Source organism: Bombus flavifrons, chromosome 13 (genome assembly GCF_040668555.2).
Source record: "Bombus flavifrons isolate JBK064 chromosome 13, iyBomFlav1_principal, whole genome shotgun sequence".
In the NCBI taxonomy this organism is placed as follows: Eukaryota; Metazoa; Arthropoda; class Insecta; order Hymenoptera; family Apidae; genus Bombus; species Bombus flavifrons.
Window position 1 is genome coordinate 9,298,916 of NC_138454.1, and position 21,644 is coordinate 9,320,559.

At 34.3% G+C, this 21,644-nt stretch overlaps 3 protein-coding genes across 6 annotated transcripts; all 3 read left to right on the top strand.

Annotated features, from left to right (window-relative positions):
- On the top strand, positions 1-4,795 carry LOC138186282 (scm-like with four MBT domains protein 1). 2 transcript variants are annotated; one of them, XM_069125979.1, is made up of 9 exons: positions 1-194; positions 313-498; positions 613-683; positions 1,357-1,769; positions 1,853-1,942; positions 2,015-2,529; positions 2,772-3,622; positions 3,726-4,372; positions 4,447-4,795. In XM_069125979.1, the coding sequence occupies exons 3-9, from the start codon at positions 638-640 to the stop codon at positions 4,615-4,617; spliced, it is 2,733 nt and encodes a 910-aa protein (XP_068982080.1). In that variant the 5' UTR covers positions 1-194; positions 313-498; positions 613-637; the 3' UTR covers positions 4,618-4,795. The 2 variants fall into 2 exon arrangements, with proteins under 2 accessions (XP_068982080.1, XP_068982079.1); XM_069125978.1 differs by having other exon boundaries at positions 4-194; positions 3,723-4,372.
- A 2,636-nt stretch (positions 4,796-7,431) lies between these two features.
- Positions 7,432-14,862, top strand: Nrg (Neuroglian). 3 transcript variants are annotated; one of them, XM_069125963.1, is made up of 9 exons: positions 7,432-7,587; positions 8,884-8,960; positions 9,529-9,661; positions 10,243-12,476; positions 12,562-12,820; positions 12,904-13,224; positions 13,299-13,948; positions 14,438-14,530; positions 14,640-14,862. In XM_069125963.1, exons 2-8 carry the CDS (start codon positions 8,906-8,908, stop codon positions 14,527-14,529), a joined length of 3,744 nt encoding a protein of 1,247 aa, XP_068982064.1. In that variant the 5' UTR covers positions 7,432-7,587; positions 8,884-8,905; the 3' UTR covers position 14,530; positions 14,640-14,862. The 3 variants fall into 3 exon arrangements, with proteins under 3 accessions (XP_068982064.1, XP_068982062.1, XP_068982063.1); XM_069125961.1 differs by lacking the exon at positions 14,438-14,530; XM_069125962.1 differs by lacking the exons at positions 7,432-7,587; positions 14,438-14,530 and adding an exon at positions 7,672-7,917.
- Positions 14,863-15,007: 145 nt separating this feature from the next.
- LOC138186297 (uncharacterized) lies at positions 15,008-17,867 on the top strand. The gene has a single exon (XM_069126032.1). The coding sequence runs from the start codon at positions 15,730-15,732 to the stop codon at positions 16,054-16,056; it is 327 nt and encodes a 108-aa protein (XP_068982133.1). The 5' UTR covers positions 15,008-15,729; the 3' UTR covers positions 16,057-17,867.
- The last annotated feature ends 3,777 nt before the right edge of the window (positions 17,868-21,644 follow it).

Sequence of the window (21,644 nt, forward strand, 5' to 3'; positions counted from 1 at the left end):
CTGAGGCTTGTAAATCTTATCATTTAAAAGATCGATAATGTCTTTCTCGTGATAGATAATAAACTTGCAATATTTAAAATGAAAAATGAAATCCGATGAATAATCGTAGACAGTTATACTTCATACGGTATGGAAAGCAAGATATACCTAAGGCAAGGGTACCTATTGTTGGAGGATACCGTTATTGGTGTTAGGTAAATATTAAAAAGAATTGCCGGAAGAGGCATAGACAAAGATATAGATAGAACAAGGCTAGTAGTAGTTTCAGAAAATATAATTGAAGGTACATTCAAAATGTTGCCCAATTCAAAGTAGGTAGGTCTGATGTTCGGGACGAATGCGCCAAGCGTACCGCACGAGAGAGATAGAAAACAAAAGAGAAAGATACGCATACAGTAGACCAGTATAGAGCGGCACGAACAGCTACGATTGAGGATACTATTTTTCATTAAAACAAACACTACGCAAATTTCGAAAATAAGCGCTTACTACAAAAAAGGTAAGTAGTAAATTGTTCGACGATTTATTAGGAAGTTTAATAGAAATTAAAAATCTATCCGCTGCCCAATTAACGGGGCCGCGATGGAAATTGATTTTAATGTATTTATGTGCAGGCTTATAATATTATAACGAAGTCATGGAACCTTGCGAAAACCGATCACAAGAGAAAGTGCAAGAAGGAGGTAAGATTAAATTAATTTGCATTTGTGATTATTTTACACTGTTTCGTTCGTGCAATTTTTATTATATAACGTCAATGTTATTTGTAATAAAATTATGATTATTCGGTAACCTTTTAAAGTTTTTGAAATGACTCTGACCGTTTAACACTGATTCTATTAGAAGACATTAATCACGTTCGCAGAGTTTTTGATAATAACGTATTGCAGGAATGTAAATTTCATGAAATCCTTAATTAGACGCGCAAGTGAAATTTATTTTATTTTATTAATCATATCGTCATGATAATGACGAATCTTATAATCTATTTATGAGTATTAGATATATAGTTTTTAGACACACAAGATATATATTTTTTAAAATAAAATTACGTGTCATTTTAACAATTATTTTATAATAAATATATTTCATTAAAAATAAAAAATAATGTATTTCAATAAATTAAAAGTATATTTTTATATATATATATACTTTTTTAATAGAAATATTTTTATTTTTAGTATATTCATGCTTATTATTAATTATTATTATTATTATTATTATTGTTATATTTGACATATTATAATTAAAAATAAATGATATAATATATTTAAATATAAATATTAACAAATTTCATAAATTCTAATAATTAAAAATTATACCTGAAGAAATCTGTAATTAAAATCCATTTTTCAGAATATGGCTTCTTTTGGCAAGATTATCTTGATGCTACAAACAGTGTTGAAGTACCACAAATTATGTTTCCACATGTTGAGCTGACACTTCAGAGTGGTATTGAAATTGGTATGTCCCTTGAGGTGCCAATTCCAAAAAATGCAGATGAGGAAGACACCAATTACTGGGTGGCTTCTATTGTCATGGCATGTGGTCCTTTATTACGTTTACGCTATTTTGGTGGAGATGATAGATCATTGGAATTTTGGTTCAACCTTACTAAGGAAGCTGCTCATGAACTTGGTTGGTGTGTGCAAAATAATAAAAAATTAGTACCAACTGATATTATTCTTCAAAGGTCCCCAGACTGCGTGGAAAGATTGACCGAATTTTTAACAACAGCCCGGAGTATTCCATCAGAAATGTTATCAGGAGTTAGTTAAAAATTTGTAAAAAATTTTATATAAAAATAAAATTATAATTTAATTTTCAAATTTTAATTTTTGTCTCCATATAGGATGGTCTAAGCATGACAGAGAGAATCAAGCAAGGCATGAAAGTTGAAGTTAGTGATATACTACATCCATATAAATTATGGGTAGCTACGGTAAGAAATAATGTACAAATTTTATATTATTATTTCCATAAGTACCATTTAATTAATTTTGTGTTTCTTTAGATTATAGAAAATGTAGGAGGACGACTTTTATTAAGATATGATACTCCTGGTTCATCACGTAAAGATTTTTGGATGTTCTGTACATCAGAACATCTTCATCCTTATGGGTTTGCATCTAAATCTAATTCTACTTGGTTTCTAGAACCACCCAGTTCTATAGTAGAAATGCACACATATGAAGAATGGAAAGATTTATTAGAGTCTATACCAAAAAACTATGATCTTCCAGAAGAATTATTTCATAATACTGTAGATCATCCGAAACATGAATTTAAAGTTGGTATGAAATTAGAAGCATTGAGCCCAATTGATCAGATAAAAATATGCCCAGCTACTGTTATAAAAGTATTTGATGACACTTATTTCCTTGTACACATTGATACATATGATGAGTTGTCAAAGGGAATGGATATTGAAAACTGTATGTACAACAGTACAGAGAAAAACACTTGGCTTTGTACAGCAGAACATCCATATATATTTCCAGTTGGATGGGCAAAAAAACATGATATCAAGTAAGTCTATTCCTTGTGACAGCAACAATAAGTAAACTTTCCAAGTATCCTTCTAAAACAATGCAATCTAAAAAGATATTGGCAGAGAAAAGGTGAAAATAGGTATCCCTGTATTTAGTATCAGAAATGCAAAACTATTTAAATACGAAGAAATAATTATTTTCTAAATTATGTATCCTCAGTGCTTTTAAATCTTCATAATTGATCCATGCCTTATAATGTAACATTTTAACGCTTTTTAGAATTGTGCATCCAAATGGTTGGACTCCAAAAGAAGACGAATTTGATTGGGACGAATATTTGAAAGATACCCAAGCAACTGCTGCAGAAGAAAAGTTATTTCCAGAAAGACAAAGTGCCACTGATGCACGCTTTGAATGTAGTATGCGGTTAGAAGCAGTTGATCCAGAATGTGAAAATGTCATATGTGCCGCACATATTACAAAAATTGTTGACAATCTTTTATGGTTGAAGTTAGATAATTACGAAAATACAAGACCAGAACATATAGTCGATATGTGTTCCTTACAAATATTTCCTGTTGGATGGTGTGAATCTAATCATTATCCATTGAAACCACCAAAAGATTATATGGAAGTTTGTAAACAACTGCAAATGCCCGTGAAGGAAGAAAAAAAGACCAACATTCTAGATATACCAATATCTGAACCACGTTCTTCACTTTGGTGTCCAAAGATATATTTTAATTATCGTTGTTTCACAGGCCCTATGATTTCTAAAGGGAAATTAGCAACCCTACCAAAAGCAGTAGGACCTGGCCCTGTAATATTAGTTATGAGAGAAGTTTTATCAATGATCGTATCTGTAGGATATAGAAGTGCTCGGATATTAAAGGTCCTTCAATGTGATTCTAAACCAGATCCAGGATACCATTTAGAAGTTTTAAAAGCCAAACATAAAAACAATACATATCGCGCGAGTGTTGCTGTAGTTACATCCGGAGATATGGTGGCTGATTTTTGCAGAAATATTTGCAAAAAGTTAATGGTATGTCCAAATTTATTTGGTCCCTTGTATGTACCTGAAAATGAATGTCCGGATAAGTGTCACAAAACATCAAAAGCAAAATTCAGTAAGTGTAATTTCTTTTATATTTAGGTTATCATATATGTGGTTCATTTATAATCTTCATTTCAATTGATTTGTTAATACTAATTAACTTTTTATTTTAGCAGCATCTGTTGGTACCGGACGAAGAGGTAAGCCAAAGGGTTACACGAGTATTATGGTACAAAAACCAAAACCATGGGGTGGTAGGCGAAAAAGGAGACGAGGAAGATGGGCAAACAGAGAAAAAGAGACTCATGAAGATTTCGAGCAAGAAGATGAAATGCCATTTATGTCATTAGATTTAGCCAAACACGTATCAGGGCTTGAAGAAACGCTCGATGGAAGACCACCACTTTCTGAGATAGATATCATGATCCAGAAAGGTTTAGAGAAAGGAGAAAAATCAGATGAATTTAAAACTGAGCCACCTTCGAGCAACGCATCGGATGATTCTGGAAGTTCATTTAACGATAATAGGAAGATGAAAGACAGGCGAAGTCCTAATAGTTTAAATAATAAACAGCATTCATCAAAATTTAGCCAAAGTTCCACTGTTACTAGAGCAAGTAAGAGAGAACGAGATGGGGATACAAGTATTGAATCTGATGGCTCAGATGGAGAATCAGAATATGTGATGATGCAGAAGAAACAAAGGCGTCCAAAAACGCGGAAACTTGATTCGAATCCATTATTTTGGAGTGTAGATGATGTCTTCAGATACTTAAGAAAAACGAATGATTGCAAAGACATTGCAGAGGATGTGAAAGAAGAGGTAATGTATGCAGGAATATAAATTCTTAAGCGGCATAGTTCTAATAATTTATTTTCCTTTTTCTTCTTTTACAGGAAATTGATGGGCTAGCATTTTTACTATTAAATCTACCCTCTCTTACACAACACATGAAGTTGAGAACGAGTTCAGCTATGAAACTTTGTCGGCACGTTGAACAAGTTAAAGTCACGTTCTTTTTACGACATATAAATGAAGTAGAACCAGAACAGTATCAAATTGTATAATTTTAATAATTAGGAGAATTCAATTTATTGTATTATTTATATAGTGTAATATAGTGTATCATGAAACAAGAGGAAAATAACTAGATCTTAAATGTATAAATAATTACAAAATGATTTTTAATTTATACAAACATGCAAGACTCCATTACTTTTAAATAGATTTTAAATAGATATACAATGTATTTAATTGTACTGTTGTATATTTAAATTATTTTTATTATATCATGTTTTTTAATGAAATTAAGTGTTACTGATTAAACTGACTAATCAGAAAAGTACCTAAGATGCAAATACACATTAAGGCTTATTCTTTATTTTCAAATTGTACAAAGTCAGTATGAAGAAGATTGGACGACCTTTTTCTATCATTAATCCTACTATTATTATCGTTTATATAATATGTATTCATTAAATTTTTATTTTGTAAATTGATAATAAAGCAATAAATTTACAATAGCAAGGAAATCATGTTTTAATATAATAATCTAAAATATACGTTTAAGTTTGTCGGTTTCGTGTAGCTCAATCTAAATTTGTGACAATGCTTTTACATGTCCTATAAACCGCCCTGCAATTTTTGATACTTTGCCAAATTATCTACACTGAGGATCAAGTGTCAAACAAGAATTGTGAATGAAGTAGAAATTATTAAACTTGTCATTTATCCAAGACAGATGAATAGATGCAAATTATATACAAATATAGTTTACTTCCTTCACTATTTCCTACTTTACTTCCTACAACAACTTTATTTTGATGCCTAAATATAACAAATATTATATAACTTTTAATGCAAGAAATAAATGCGATTAACGGAACGGGAAAATCAAATAAAACGAAAGAGATATGATATTCAGTACGAACATCAACTTCTTTTATCATAGAAGATATTCTTTGCACACGGTCTATCAATTAACGCCAAAAGAAACGATGCGGTTAAGTGTTTTGTAAGCAGCGCTCGTTGTCTCTCTGTGTGTGGTCTGAACTGATACGAAAACCAAATACGATTACGTACATAATTGTTAACATATTTTGTATTCAGAGACATGATAATTTTTGCATCTTGGCTTTCTACAATACAATGAAAATCATCAATTTTATTGAATATCCGTGTAAGTCATAGCATACGGCTCGACCTATATTTTTATATCGAGCATTCGATCGAAGTTTAAATTTGCTCAGACTCAGACGTATTTCTTATCACAGAAGAGATTTGCTATTGGATCTTAGAATATACATGTGTTAGTTATCTTGTTATAATATTTGTATCTCTTTACCTGGAATACCATTTATATATCAATTGTTCTCATACTTATCATATATACGATAATATACCGATAATTAATTAATGGCACAGTTTCTCATCTTATACAATCATTTGTCATTTTTACATTAAGCTTTTTATCTCTCTTTTATAAAATATTATCGTGATAAACTCTGTTACACTCATGTCTCAAAAAACCACATTACCTACTAAATATGAATTTCAAACTTGAAAAGTTTTGTCATATTTAGAAGTTGACAAAGGTATGACAGCTCACGTAAAGATGCATCGTTTACCTCTCTTTGACACGTATCAAGTCTAAAATATATCACTTCCCCCTTTTTGCAAAGTATACACAGCTGCACTTTAAGATCCTATACAGGCTATACATAGTAGCTACGTTTGCTTAGGAGGCGCGCTTTTTTTGAATCTGGCGCGACAAGATGCCTTCGATTTGTCTCGACCGTTATTGGCCAAGAGACTATAAAGACTCATTCCTATAAAGGAATACTCACACCGTTTGTTTAACCTGCGAAGGGAAGACTTTTATAAAAAGATTGTAAGTATTTGACATTATTCAATAAAGCAGTATTAATAAACTATATAATGAACGACTAGTTTGCTATATAAAATTCTTATACTCGTCTGCATTGGTCTTATAAATGTCAACTCTTTTCATAGAATGCAGTAGTGTCTTATTAACTGGCCGGAATTCCGCCTTGCTAACTAACATCACTATCCCCACCATTTCTTGGAAGTGGAGCGGAACTTTGACACTACATATGTGTGCATGTGCGTGTGTGTATTTGTACGAGACCTGACATTTAATCGTTTTTATAAAGATTGACAAACCTTTAGATATTGGAGCCATGATATCTTGGTTGAATTTCTATAGCAATGAGTGTTTAAATCTCAATTTCGAAACAAATCGAAGTTTTACAATATTGTTAAGATTCGAACTATTTTTGGCATGATTCAGTATTAGAAACTGTCTAAGGTTTTAATAAATCTTAAATCGTTAATGTTTCGATAAGTTTCGAATACCTTGATCTTGAATGTTCTAAAAATCTTCATAGATTTCAAAGTTTTGAGAGCTCGATGGATATATGTAGATTTAGAAGATAGAATCGCTGGACCTCTTTGCGCTATAATTTTCCAAATAATAATATTACTGAATTGACAAGTTACAAGTGATGGATTATAACAGTTTATATCTTTACGATTTCAGGTAAAATAGGATAATCGGATGACTTGTAATTCATAAAATTTACTTCTAAAGTTCCATTTATTTAATCATCAAACATTAATTATTATTTTTGTCTAAAAAAAGAATATATTAATCCTAATCTATAACTAATGTAAAATTTTACTAATAATATTAGATCAAAAGTATAAGAGAACCGTAATGCAGATCGTATCTTGCTAACTGACCAGGTTTGGTGATGACCCGTGGCTAGATAGCGAAATACTGCTACACTCCTATGTGAGCGGACCTTAAAGTTCAGTGAAAACTTAGCAGTGTAAGTCGGTGTGACCGAAGACACTAGGTGGGGATCGAGTCTGCAATACATGCAACGTGCACATCCACACTAGTGTACAGTACCGTACGGTGCGCTACGTTACGTGTGCGAGTCAGTGGTTTTTCGATGATGCCTTGGTGATGACGGAATTTTTATAATCAAACACGTCTTAAAACGTTGAGATAGGTGAGCTATTGTCATTGACGTGAAGAAACGTACAATTGATTAGTGACGTACATCGAGATATCGAGTAATAACCAAGGTATTGAGTGAAACGAACAAACGAAGCGTCGGCGATCAATGCTAGTTCGCGGGTGTGCCCGTTTGCCCAGCCCCGTGTGTTCCCTTTTTTCCCTTTTGGTCCCCATGGGATATCTGTTTTCTAAGTAGCGGTCGATCGATTCAGATTCCTTTAAACGTCGTAAGAATAAAGCAAACGTGTCGTGAAACAGGTGGACGAACGGAACGGCGGTAAAATTTTCATCGGCGATGTTGTGATTTCGAAGGACAACTTCGGTGAGATCATCGTAACACCATCACCTGTTCCAACGATTGTGCGCGATCCTGAAGCGAATACATAACATTGTTACATATACTTGTTCTATTTTATCTAGTTTCACTGAAAAAATATGGAAAAATAACGTAGATTTTGCATGATACTTTTAAGAAGCTGCTGATGGATACACTATTAGCCGGTCCGATGACACATGTCTAGTTTTCTACATATGTATATTGTTCGTTGGTTTTTTACGCGGAGAGCACGCCCATTTCTCACATCTCCATTGGCAACTATTCGCCAGGGGATTTGAAAATTCTATTTAAAGTTAGAACTACTTGAATATCGTCAAAATGATAAATTGATCATTTTTCATAGAAATTTTGCAGATTTACTATGACGTATTTTTAGACATTTTAATAATTTTTGACGATGTATACCGGATAAAGGCTTGTTTTTCTTCTCTTGCATTGTGTATCTTTTTATATTTCGGCTTGAGTTCTTTGGAATGCGGTTTATACCTTAGTCATTGGTAGTTCTAACGTTAACACATTTATTTCGAACAAAATCGTTAATGTCATATTGTATATTCATTCTGACATTCCTGCGCACGATTCATATTCTTTGTATACGCGTGTATACAATGTGATTCAAATAAAATGCAGCCCAGTGTTGTACCAAAAAAAGTTACTTGCGAATGCCAATAGGGTTTACAAGGCCTCTAACGTGACAACTTTAGTTGTCGGATTCGTTTGAATCACAAAGATTAATATGGATAAATCTATAGAAAGAATGTTCAAATTAATAATTTATATTTCTTAAAAGGAATTCGAAATGAAATTTTAATTTGATTTCATATAATAGATTCTAGTTTTTACCTATATGACGAAAAATTTGCAATTTTTATAAATGTTTTCTTAAAATATATTTTGCTTCTTCCCGAAATTTGTACGATTGAAATATTTAAGAAAATCTTCTACTTCTAGATCAAGAGAATACCGGTCGATCATGAAGTTCATCGTGTGTATTATCTCAACACTAGTACTGCAGGCATCGGCTTTAAGTGAGTGTAATTCCGTCATCACGTTTTATATCGGTCACAATAAATTCGAAGTAATACTTGTTACGATCAATCAGTTTTCATAATAGCAATCTGTGATTTTTAATTATAGTCCATATTCTGGATATTATAGGAGGTGAAAACAGTAGCAAGCTTATCAGATGCAGCTAGTTGTTTTCACATAAAACAAATTTCCTTTAATTATGAACTTTTAATCACAAACAATTTTTTTTAAATCATTAGAAAATTATAAAAAATACATATTTTGCTTTCACTTGCTTTTACAAGGTATGTAACACTAAGTGAATTTAGTTTAATACGATTATAATGCATTGAGTTAGGAGATTATATTGTTCTAAGAATGCACTTTAATTTCATAACATTTCACTATATTTTAAAGCATTTCTATTTAAATTTATTCAATGGCTATAAAAACATAGTTACTGCTATATAGCACATATGTTATATGTGTAGCAATAACATATGTAACATATTTTACTAAGTGCATATCAGCAAATTGTTTCATAGTGTGTAACAATAATGCACATGTGTCATTTGTATCTTTTATTAGTCCAATCTCCACCGCGGATATCCAAACAACCCCCAACAGATGAGCAGTTATTTCAAGTGGCTCAAGCGAAGATTAATGAGAATGACAAACCATTTTTAATTGAATGTGAAGCAGAAGGAGAACCTGCTCCAAGGTAAAGTTCATTTAATTAGAAAATAAATAAAACCTTAAAATATGTCTTGCTACTTTGTTATTATTTTGCAAATAAAAATATAATATTTAGGAAAAAGATAAAAATGATACTACATTAAAAAGAACTATTTATTGCATTGATTTAAATTTTAAATGTTGATTATAGAAAAGCAGAAATTTTATAAAGAATTAATGCAGTAGTGCAACATTAATAGTATATTTTCCAGGAATATTTCATTCATGTAGTTTCATTGCACTTACATGTAAGTCCACTATCTCTGTCCTGCAAAGAAGCCAGAGTAACTGGTCTTAATTACCAGGATGACCTCATAGCCTTAGGGGGTATAAAGTTACTAGTACTGATAAAGATACCTTACTTGTGGTGTGAACTGTAGATGCATGGGAGTGGTCTAACAATATATTGAAGGAAAATAGAAAATATCATTACCGCATTATGATTTATTCTCATCTATTCATGATCAATATCATACTATTTTTAGCATAACAGTAATCATAAATAATGATAATATTGAGTATTTGACCAATCTTGATTTTTTATTCATATTTATTGATTTAATGTAGGTATCGATGGATTAAAAATGGAAAGAATTTTGAGTGGCCAGCATATGATGACCGTATATCTCAGCAACCTGGTAGAGGTACACTGGTGATTTCTAGACCACGAGATGAAGATCTGGGTCAATATCAATGCTTTGCAGAGAATGAATGGGGAATTGCAACGTCTAATTCAGTTTTTGTTAGAAAAGCTGAATTGAACTCGTTCAAAGATCAGAATCCTATAAGTCTGGATGCAAATGAAGGACAGCCATTTAAACTAACTTGCCAACCACCAGATGGTTGGCCAAAACCAAATGTATATTGGTTAATTCAAGATACTGCTGGAGGCATCAAGTCGATCAATAATTCGCGAATGACTTTAGATCCTGAAGGGAACCTTTGGTTCAGCAATGTTACAAGAAATGATGCTTCTGATGATTTTTATTATGCGTGTGCAGCTACATCTGTATTCAGAAATGAATATAAATTAGGTAATAGAGTTTTATTGAACGTTATCTCTTCGGGAATATCTGCTAGTCAAAATAAATATGAACCCGTTAAACAATATGTGAGTAGAAAAAATGAAGTTGCCTTACGCGGCAAAAAAATTGAATTATATTGCATACATGGTGGAACACCATTACCACAAATAGTGTGGAGTAAAAATGGCGAAGTAATTAAAACTAACGATAGAATAATGCAAGGAAATTATGGTAAATCTTTGATAATTAAACATGTTAATTCGAAAGACGAAGGAACGTATACTTGCGAAGCTTCAAACGGAGTGGGTGACGCGAAATCGTATTCTATACATTTGCAAGTAATGGCGGTACCATATTTCACTATCGAGCCTGAGATTATAAATGCAGCAGAAGACGAAACTGTAGAATTCAAGTGTGCTGCTAATGGAGTACCTGTCCCTGAGATAAAATGGATTCATAATGGCAAACCAATATCAGAAGCACCTCCAAATCCACGCAGGAAAGTTACACCAAATTCTATCATTATTGAAAAGTTGACTAAAAAGGATACAGGAAACTATGGTTGCAATGCAACAAATTCATTGGGTTATGTATACAAAGATGTGTACGTAAATGTTTTAGCTTTAGAACCCGAAATTACTCAACCCCCCGCTGATATCGCTACAGTCGATGGTAAAATTGTGAGAATTACTTGCCGTGTATTTGGAGCACCGAAACCTGCTGTAAAATGGATTCGAAATGGACAAGAACTAACTGGAGGACGATACAAGACTTTAGATTCTGGTGACTTAGAAATTGAGAACGTAATATTCTTAGATGCAGGCACCTATACATGCCATGCGTCCAATAAATTCGGAGAAATAGAAGCCTCTGGTAATCTAGCAGTAAAAGAACATACTAGGATCACAGATGAACCAGAGGATTACGAAGTTGCTGCAGGTTCTACTGCAACTTTTAGATGTAACGCTGTTACAGATTCCAGTTTAACACTTACAATCGATTGGTTGAGTAACGGCGAACCCATCGATTTTGAGATGGAACCACGATTTATCCGGAGTACTGATTATTCTTTAATGATTACAAAAACGACTGAACTAGATACCGGTACTTACACTTGCGTTGCTCATACTGAGTTGGATGAGGCAAAGGCACAAGCTACACTAGTTGTACAAGATGTACCAAATCCGCCAAAGTTAGTTAGTGTTAATTGTGCAGGGACTACAGCTACTATACATTGGACTCCAATGGGTGATAACAGAGCACCAATTTTGAGATACACTATTCAACATAATACCAGTTTCACTCCAGATACATGGGAGATATCGAAAGATCCTGTTCCATCAACTGAACAAACATACGATGTTCCGATGTCGCCTTGGGCTAACTATACATTCCGTGTATTAGCATGGAATAAAATAGGTCCATCGTTGCCCTCACCGCATAGCGATGTATGTACTACGTTACAAGACGTTCCTTTTACGAATCCCGACAACGTTATGGGCAAGGGAACAACACCACAAAATCTGGTTATATCTTGGACAGTAATGCCACAAATTGAACACAATGCACCCAAATTCATGTATAGAGTATACTATAGACGTGATATACCAGGAGAAAAATGGACAATAGAAGACATACATGATTGGAAGAAGAACAGTTTGGTTGTGGATAATCAACCAACTTATCAAAGATATAAGATTAAAGTGGTAGCTATTAATGAAAAAGGAGAATGTAGAGTTGCACCTGAAGAAGTAACAGGATACTCTGGAGAAGATGGTTTGTGGATTTTTTATTATATTTTTTATAGTACTTGCAATTTCTTTTAGAATTAATATTACCTAAAATTCATTTAATGTTGCAGTACCATTGCAAGCACCGAGTAACTTTACGTTAAATCAAGTAAAGTCGAGTACAAGCGCACAATTCTCGTGGAATCCGGTCCCCGAGGAATCGGTACGGGGCGAATTACAAGGATACAAGATTCAAACGTGGACAGAAAAGGACGGTGAAAAGGGAATGCGAGAAATCGATATAAGAGGTGGTAACAGGACTCATGCACTGGTTACCAAATTTGTCCCCTTCAACAAGAACTATGTTCGAATATTAGCATACAACGGACGGTAATGAATCTTAAAATAGCAGTTTATAGACTTTCATATGTAACATTATTTGTAACGATAATCTTTTTATTTTTATTTATTAGATATGCTGGGCCACCTTCTGAAACTTTAAGCTTTGACACACCAGAAGGTGTCCCAGGAACAGTCCTCAATCTTGAGGCGTTCCCAATGGGTTCCAGTGCTTTGTTTTTAGCATGGACAAAACCTGCCGAACCAAATGGTATCTTGACTGGCTATAGAATATATTATGAATCCGTAAATGGAACCAGACTGGGACCTCTTTTGGAGAGAAAACCACATATTATAGACCCAGAAGCCACCAGTGCAAAATTGGCTGCTCTAGCACCTGATATGAAATATCGTGTACATGTTCGAGCAACAACTAAAGTTGGTGAAGGAAATGAGTATGTATCATTGCTTTCTACTTTAATTTTATATATATGTGTATGAGGTAACATATTGTTTTATACTCACTTAGTTACTTTATCGAGCAAAAAACACGCACATCTCAACGACCTGATATACCACAATTCACATGGGAAGCTATTCCAAAGGAAAATGGATACTCGAATGTAAGAATTATCTGGCAGCTGAATCTTAATGGGAATCCAGGAAGTCACTTTTTTGTGAAGTATAAACTCAAAGGTGAAACGATACCACTCCAGACCGAACCAGAATATCAATCGAACACGATCGAAATTCGAGGACTTCAAAGTGGTGAAGTTTATGTGATGTCTGTCGTTGCTGTTGATGGTAACTACTTCACAGAAAGCGAACCACAAGAAGTAGAAACGAGTAGCGAAGGACCTATCATTCAGCCTAAAGAAAATGTCGCAACCGCTGGATGGTTCATAGGAATGATGTTAGCAATTGCCTTTCTTCTTTTGGTACTTATAATAGTGTGCGTTATTAAACGTAATAGAGGTGGAAAATACGCCGTACATGAAAGAGAATTAGCTGCTGGGCGCGGCGATTATCCAGATGAAGGCGGTTTTCATGAATATTCGCAACCTTTAGATACCAAATCAGCAGGCGGTCGCGCGTCTCTGGCATCTTCTTCCCATCAAGATGGAAAGCATCCTGAATCTGATACTGATTCTATGGCAGAATATGGAGAGGGAGATACAGGTTAGTTCAATAGATAATAACAGTCTATTTACATTAACAATGGTAAGAAGACAATTGAAGTAAGTAGTATTAGATTTCAGTAGATATGCATTTCAATTCCCACATGTGTAAATCTGAGGTGTAGTTGCGTCCGAGATAATTGTTTTTAGAGTTTATTTACCAAGATACAATTTTTAATACATATTGGGTATTCACAATAAACTATGAATTTCGATAAGATGTGTTAGGCAAAAGTACCGATACGCGACGGTACGACGTAGCCAATACGCGACGGTACGACATAGCCAGGCGCTAACCACTACGCTACTGTTGCCCGGTAGAAGTTAGTGTCGAGTGCCGCCACAAATCCACATAACAGCATGAATACAAATACTTGTTTTATATCCATTTTGACATAGAATAAGATATTTATTATTTATTTTTGCACCTTAATTTATGTTATATTTTTGTTTGTTCATTTTATTTTGCTTGTTGCTTGACTTAATATAGAAGGTATGAACGAGGATGGATCATTCATTGGTCAGTATGGTCGACATCGTAAACAGGAACCAAATTCACAAGCATTTGCCACGTTAGTGTAAGGTAGGTTAAGTGATACATTTAAAAATAGATCGGAACATTAATGGTTTATGTTTCTTAAATTATAATTTTTAATGCGAATTTATAAATTGTGATGGTCAATTTGTTAAAGGGCGGTTTACGGAGGACGGCTCTTTCATTGGACAATACGGGCCCAAAGGTAGACCGGAAGAAACACCGCCTATTCCAAGCGGCACTATGGCCACATACGTGTAACCTCTGGTATTATCTTATTCAAACCGCATAAACATTGTTTTTTTGTCAGAAGTAAGGTATCCAATCCTTACTAGCCGCAGCATCTCTGCTATGCACCTTGCGCTGGGCGCAACGTCCAACACTATACTGCCAATTAGATTTTGGTTTTGGGTTTTATAGTTCACATAGAAAGATAAGTATAAATGTTTCTATGTCGAGCCGAGTAAAGGCTATATAAGTCATGCACAACGTTTGTACATTCGTGTCGTTTAAAAGGTAATTCCTCATGGATATTTAACACACGTCTAGATATGTGTTACTCGAGTGTTTCAGCAATTTTTAATATTTTTGAGAAACGTTGATCTGCGATGATTATTTCATCTACGTGATTGCGTGTGTTCCAAAGTACAATTTGTTAGTCGATCGAAAATTATTTATAATTAATGAATTTGTTGAGAAGATCTTTGACTAATTATAAAACCCAAAGACGATAGAGGTGTCTCATAGCGTGCAAGCTATTTATGGACATAATATAGTAGAAAGTATTCTAGCATCGATCGTAACATTTGACATGGCCAGATTGGAAATTGACACTTCCTGACCATTACAGGGTATACGAGTTATGTTTATATTGTTCTAAGTATGCGTATCACAAAAAACGAAGAAGCACTTTTAAGGCTGCATATAGGATTCACGTCTTTCAAATGAAGATAATCAGTATCAATAATTAATTCGTATTACCCGAAAATTAGTTAATACACGGCACATACTGGTGTTACTTATATGCAATCTTGAAAACGGAAGGACTTACATTGAGCATAGTGTCGCAATCTGGCCGGGACTGAAACTAACTTTAATTGAAAAATGAGAAAAAAATTGTTCTAAGAACCTTTAGATGCAATCAATTTTTACTCTGCCGACAGAGGGCCAAATATAAAGAATCAGTGACTATCTACAATTATTGTGCACGTGCACTTTCATTAACGATACACGAATAACAAAAGTATATGAAAGATATTATTATTATTATTATTATTATTATTATTATTATTACTACTACTACTACTACTACTACTACTACTACTACTACTACTACTACTACTACTGCTACTGCTACCACTACTACTACTACTACGACTACTACTACTACTACTACTACTACTACTACTACTACTGCTACTGCTACTGCTACTACTACTACTACTACTACTACTACTACTACTACTACTACTACTACTACTACTACTACTACTACTACTACTACTACTACTTCTACTACTACTACTGCTACTACTACTGCTACTACTACTACTGCTACTACTATTAGAATATAAAAAAGAACATTGTACATGCACTATGGTAGTTTAAAACGAAAAATTTCACATGGCCTCTAATTGTTGCTTTTTGTATGTGAAACGTGCTTTAGCTGAAAATGAAAGTTCTTTTTATTCTTATTAATGTTTACTTTATTTTTTGTAATTTTATTATAATCCAATCAATATAGAATATAATTTAATATATGAAATAGCTATTGAATATATAGAGACCTATATTGATTATTAATTAAAATTAGTGTTAAAAAAATGCGATCACATGAGAGCAGCTATTATTACATTTTAGTGTATGAAATGTTATTATGAGACTCATAGAGTTCGTTATTTTCTCCGATAATAAATTTAATGTTTTTTATTTACCGTATTAAGTTATTCAATGCAATGTACAGGTTGTCTGCAAAAGTGTCGTGAGCAAATATATCAGGTACAAAAATAAAAAAGGTACAAAATATAGAATACTTACAATACATGTGCGCGTAAAGTTCGTAAAAGTCTATATATGCAAAATCGTACACACCTCTCAGCCTACGACAAGAAATCGAACTGAATTATGATTGTCCTTCCGAGCTGACTTTTAAAATTTTGATGATTACCATCTTTAGCAAAAAGATTTTATTTTACTTAATGAACAAATTCATTGATCTTCAGTTTATATTTGTCAGGGTCTTTTTTGCCGATTATCCTGTACAAATGACTTGGACGTCACGTAATTTTTACGAACTTTATATATATAAATATATACGTAAATATATAGGCGCCTACAAAAAAGAATGTATTGTAAATGAAAGAAAACAATAATTTATTATAAAGATATTATGAAGTATATAAAAGGATGCGAGACGTGTAATATATTTAAACGTGATTAATCACAAATTTATATTAAATTACATATTTGCCAGGATAAGCATCCGACGTCCAAGTCAAAATATAGTCGTATATAATTACGTTTCAACGTATTTTTCTAATCGTAGCATCTTGTGTATAGTTTCAAAGTGTATCCAAATGATATCTATCAGGATTTGAATTTCTAGTTGGCTGAAACACATGGTAACTTATGTGAACTTCCAATATTTTCATACGTGTTACTGGTCTTTTGATACTTTTAATATATTTTGATATTTTTCTTTTTCTTTATTTCACTTGTTATATACATAGAAAGTTTTTTGTATTCACGATAGGTACGATGAGCGTCTAGCACGACGCATTCGTGTGTTGGATCTGATTTTTTTTATGATCATATTAACAGTTTTATTTATACCGTCGAAGGAATGACACCGTGTTAGCGTAGTGAGCACAGATTTATATTTAAAAAAAAAGTATGATATATGCGAGACTTTTTACAAAACCGTGTTCATTTTACAACGACATGACAGCACATGTTATACCTATAGAACTGTGACAAAAGTAACAAAACAAAGAGAATACGCTCGTTCATACATGTGCGCGTCTATCGTGCTAACTTTTGATTGTACATTACCTTAGTACTATTAAGATCCTAATGCGTTTTCCGATGAAAAGATGCATAAAAGTGCTCCCAGAAGGGATACATTATTATGTATTTTTTCAGCGATGTCATCGTTTCAATATTTTTTCTACGGAGTAGAGTTTTCAGAGTTTAGCAATCTGGTTAAAGATTCTTTCATCTCCCCGTAGTGCAACAGAGATTGAGAGTATGTATCACATTGCGTTAAAAATGTTATGTAAAATTTCAAAGTGACTTCGCTTTGTGTTCGACTGTTTACCAGCGACTATGATAACGCGCATTCCAATGCCTGTGTAACATCTCCCATGTCAATAAAGAAAAGAATAAATTATGAATAATAAATAAATAAATCAAAATCTTGAAACAACCAAAAAATATGAATCTAGGACCATTGATCATTCTTTCACCGCCGAGTTCTCATCGTTTTCCACCACAGGAATCAGCATGTTCCATTGAAGAGAGTAATGGCCCAAACTAAAGTAACCATCACAGAAAATGTTCGATGCTTCCTATTCAATTTGTCAGAATATTCCATGTTTTCTACCAAAAATCCGTAAAAGATAGGATAAAGAACAATGGCACGGACCCCCTGCAGTTTCGTTGAAGACCTTGCTGCATCGTCCTCGAAGCAACGGTGGCCTGTATTATATGGGAACGCATTCGTTTTCCCAAGCAAGGGCTGTGTGACTGTGGACAGAAGTCGAACGAGATGTGACCGATAATGTAATTATGCGGGACAGGTTTTTTGTGCCAGTACTCTAACTTGATCTCTCGAGAATTCCTCTCTCTTTCTTTTTTCTTGTCCCCTCTTTCTCCTTTGTCCTCTCTTTCGCCAATATTTCCTTTTCTTGTCTCTTTCCCATGTACTTTCGTCCCTGTTCCATCTTCTTTGTTTTACCCAAATTTCTACCCTGTTCTTTCTTTTTCTTTCAGAGTTTTCCGACTTTTCCGGATTCTTTCTCTGGTTGCTAATCCCATTTTTCCGTATTCCCCACTCCGTAGAGATATCATTCTATCATTGTTGTCTACCTAGTGAGAAGAGAACGATGAAAAAGGATGAAAGGAGAACGCGGTCCGATGACGCAGAAACATAGCACGATCTGGCCGCTGCCGTCAGCTACATGCATCGACGTTAGCGCCTGGCTGCCTGCCGGAGGAGCCGTGTGTCCATGTAGGATCCGAGGTCGTGTGCGTATGTATCCTGTGGGAAAAGAAGAGGTAAGGTCGGTGCATATGAGAAAGAAGGATCGTATATACGAGTTGCACACGCTGATCGGATACTCGGGTACGTTGCAAGGTAAAAATTACAATGATAGGTAGATGTCATGTATATCGTATCTACATAAGATGAAAATATATAACGCAAGATCAGACATTATTTCGATCAACGTAGCATAAAATATTATAACGTATGTTATTATAATAAAACAAGAATTCCATTCAGAGAAAAAAGGAGAACAAAAAATCATCCAGCGCATAGATTGCTTTCCCTGGATTTTTACTTCCACGAAGTAGGTTCATTGTTCCTATAAAATCGTGTGAAAGATCAACTTTTAATACAATCTATTCGTTACAATTAACAAGCGTAACCAACAGCTGATTCGATTTTGCAAGCATGATCGGACGAGCCCCTGCGTTAATGCGGCTCGAAACGGACCGACCGTCGGCGGATCGACATTTAAAAAGCTGGGGACGGTACACGGTTTTGCGTAATGCTCTGCCGTGTACGACTGTCAGGTGGTTCGTAGCGAATCCAATTAGGTTTGCGACGGTCGGGCAAAAACATTCGATCGGGAATAAACCGGCACCGGTTGCTCCTCATGGGGACGGCCCTCGAGACTCGCTTCCCCGTTCGTGAGCCATGTATAATATACGTTCGAATCAATTGTACGTTGTGTATCCGACGAAACGGCCTTTCCTTCGTAATTCGCCGATAATATACAGTGCTCAATTTTCTCGTGCAATGGTTTATTGAATATCCTCTAATTTCGCCTGGCTATTAGAGTCTCAGTACGTATTCCGGCCTACAAATATTGATTGCTAGATGGATATTCCAATATCCGTGAAATTGATTATTTCTGTCTCCACCTTTCTTCCTACTTGTCACTTATGACGCATAAAAACGATGTAAGACTGTCCAGATTTCATTCTGCAGAAAGTTCTATATACACTATATGATTCTTTTGTTACTAGAATAGAAAGCAAGAAGAAAAGAATAAAGAGGGGTGCTTGTTGCTTTTTTTTTATTTTAACTTACCGATCAAAAATACCAAGAATTCAACTGATGGGCTGTTATCGAACCGTGTGTATCTTTCAACCGACCAAACACAGTAATAATAGCTCTGCGCGCGAGAAGATCGTTTCTCTTTTCTGAATTACCCTGTATGCACGCCCGTTTCGTGCACGGCAAAAGGAGAATGAAGAAGGAAAAAGGCGAAGAAGAGAAAGAGCAAGAGGAAGACCGAGGAGCCGTAAGAGATAACAATGGGCCATTTGTTAGATGGGCCAATCCTCGGACACGCAGCCTACAATGGACACTATTATCAACTATTCATTAACCGTTCTGTTAAACCTGTTGCCTGATGTATCCAGAACAACCCCATTCTCCTTCAGGAACTGAGTACTTTGATTTCTAAAAATGAAGACATCGCCGTAGAATTTTTAAGACTCAGTGCACCGTCTAAGATATCACCGATCTGTTAAAGAAAATAAATGGCTCGTTAAATTTTCAGATGAATTACCCGGAACACCTTGAATACAATAGCTTTTTTTAAATTTGTTTAGTAATATATAAATATAAGAAAAAATAACAAAAAGTGCACGAATAGAGCAGTTGGCAGTTTGCTACATATATTTAACGTATTATCGTTGGAGTGCTAAATTAAATATAGTTCCTTTCCCGAGACACGGAGATCGAAGACAGTTCACTAACAAACTCGGTCCACAGCAACGGCAACACATCTATCGCATATCATGTATTATTCATCAACCGGGCTTTCATTCGAACCCCGTGGTCGAAAATAGTAATGCAATCGCCAGCCATTCCATTATTACGCGCTTGTTTTCTACTTTTGCGTTGATTTCGGCTAAACACGGAGGAGAATCGTTCATCTCAGCTCCCATAAGTAACCGTGGAATCGCAAATAAACCTGGTTATCGTTCATTATTTGATGAAGATAAATTGTTTCTCTTCAAGAATCCATGAATTACTTCAATGAACTCCCCGTAGTTTCTAAGAAATCAATCAATCAATACTATTAACAAAATAGAAGTGCAATAAAAAATGTATTAGATGCTGGGATATATAAGAATTAATATTTCATCATTTAAAATAGAAGCTCTACTATCATATGGAGTTTTTCATTATAGAATATTTAATAAAAAAAGAGACAATATTCTAAGAAAATAGGTGATATAGTAATGTTGTTCTCTTGAAACAATGAAATTTGAAAATATATTGAGTAATATGAAACTTTCATGAAATCTAGGTTATAGAATACGCTACAGTATCTTACTGATACCATCTGAGATACTAATGTCTCTCTTAAACGGATAATTTACGTAAAATAGCATTGTACTTTACATTTGTAGTGTACTTTTGCTCGACCATATTATCTCTACGTATATATCTATGTGTGTATATATCTGTGAAATAACCAGTACATATCGAGAGCGTCTTGTGTACCTTTCGTCACCTGCACCTGTTTGTAGAAAGTTTCCGACGATCTGGCATGTTCCTTGGAAGATCAATCGCGTCGCGAAGAGTTGCTCGTCTCTGTGAGGCGCGAAAAATGTTTGCGGCCTGACCGACCACAAGCGCCAGAGTGTAAAATCGTGCATGTCGTATATACCACGATACCTAACAAGCCAGCCTTTGTAACGGATTGCAAAACGACCATGGAAATGTGGTCGAACATTCGACGGGAAGAATACCGTACTAACTAAGAAGAGTTGCACCACAAGAGAACGATGAAATACTATCCTGAAATTCGCTCATCTTTTAAGATATGTCTCAAAAGTATTACGTAATAGAAACTACAATAAGAACTTAAAATACTTGATAAATTTATATTTAATTTTCGTAGCAGTCTCTTTAATACGCGAT

Coding starts and splice junctions, on each gene's coding strand:
- LOC138186282 (XM_069125978.1), top strand. CDS start 638: ATGGAACCTTGCGAAAACCGATCACAAGAGAAAGTGCAAGAAGGAG. Junction 2,530..2,771: donor GCAAAAAAACATGATATCAA/GTAAGTCTATTC, acceptor AACGCTTTTTAG/AATTGTGCATCCAAATGGTT. Junction 4,373..4,446: donor CAGAGGATGTGAAAGAAGAG/GTAATGTATGCA, acceptor CTTCTTTTACAG/GAAATTGATGGGCTAGCATT.
- LOC138186297 (XM_069126032.1), top strand. CDS start 15,730: ATGAAAGATATTATTATTATTATTATTATTATTATTATTATTATTACT.
- Nrg (XM_069125961.1), top strand. CDS start 8,906: ATGAAGTTCATCGTGTGTATTATCTCAACACTAGTACTGCAGGCATCG. Junction 13,225..13,298: donor AAAGTTGGTGAAGGAAATGA/GTATGTATCATT, acceptor ATACTCACTTAG/TTACTTTATCGAGCAAAAAA. Junction 13,949..14,639: donor ATATGGAGAGGGAGATACAG/GTTAGTTCAATA, acceptor AATTTGTTAAAG/GGCGGTTTACGGAGGACGGC.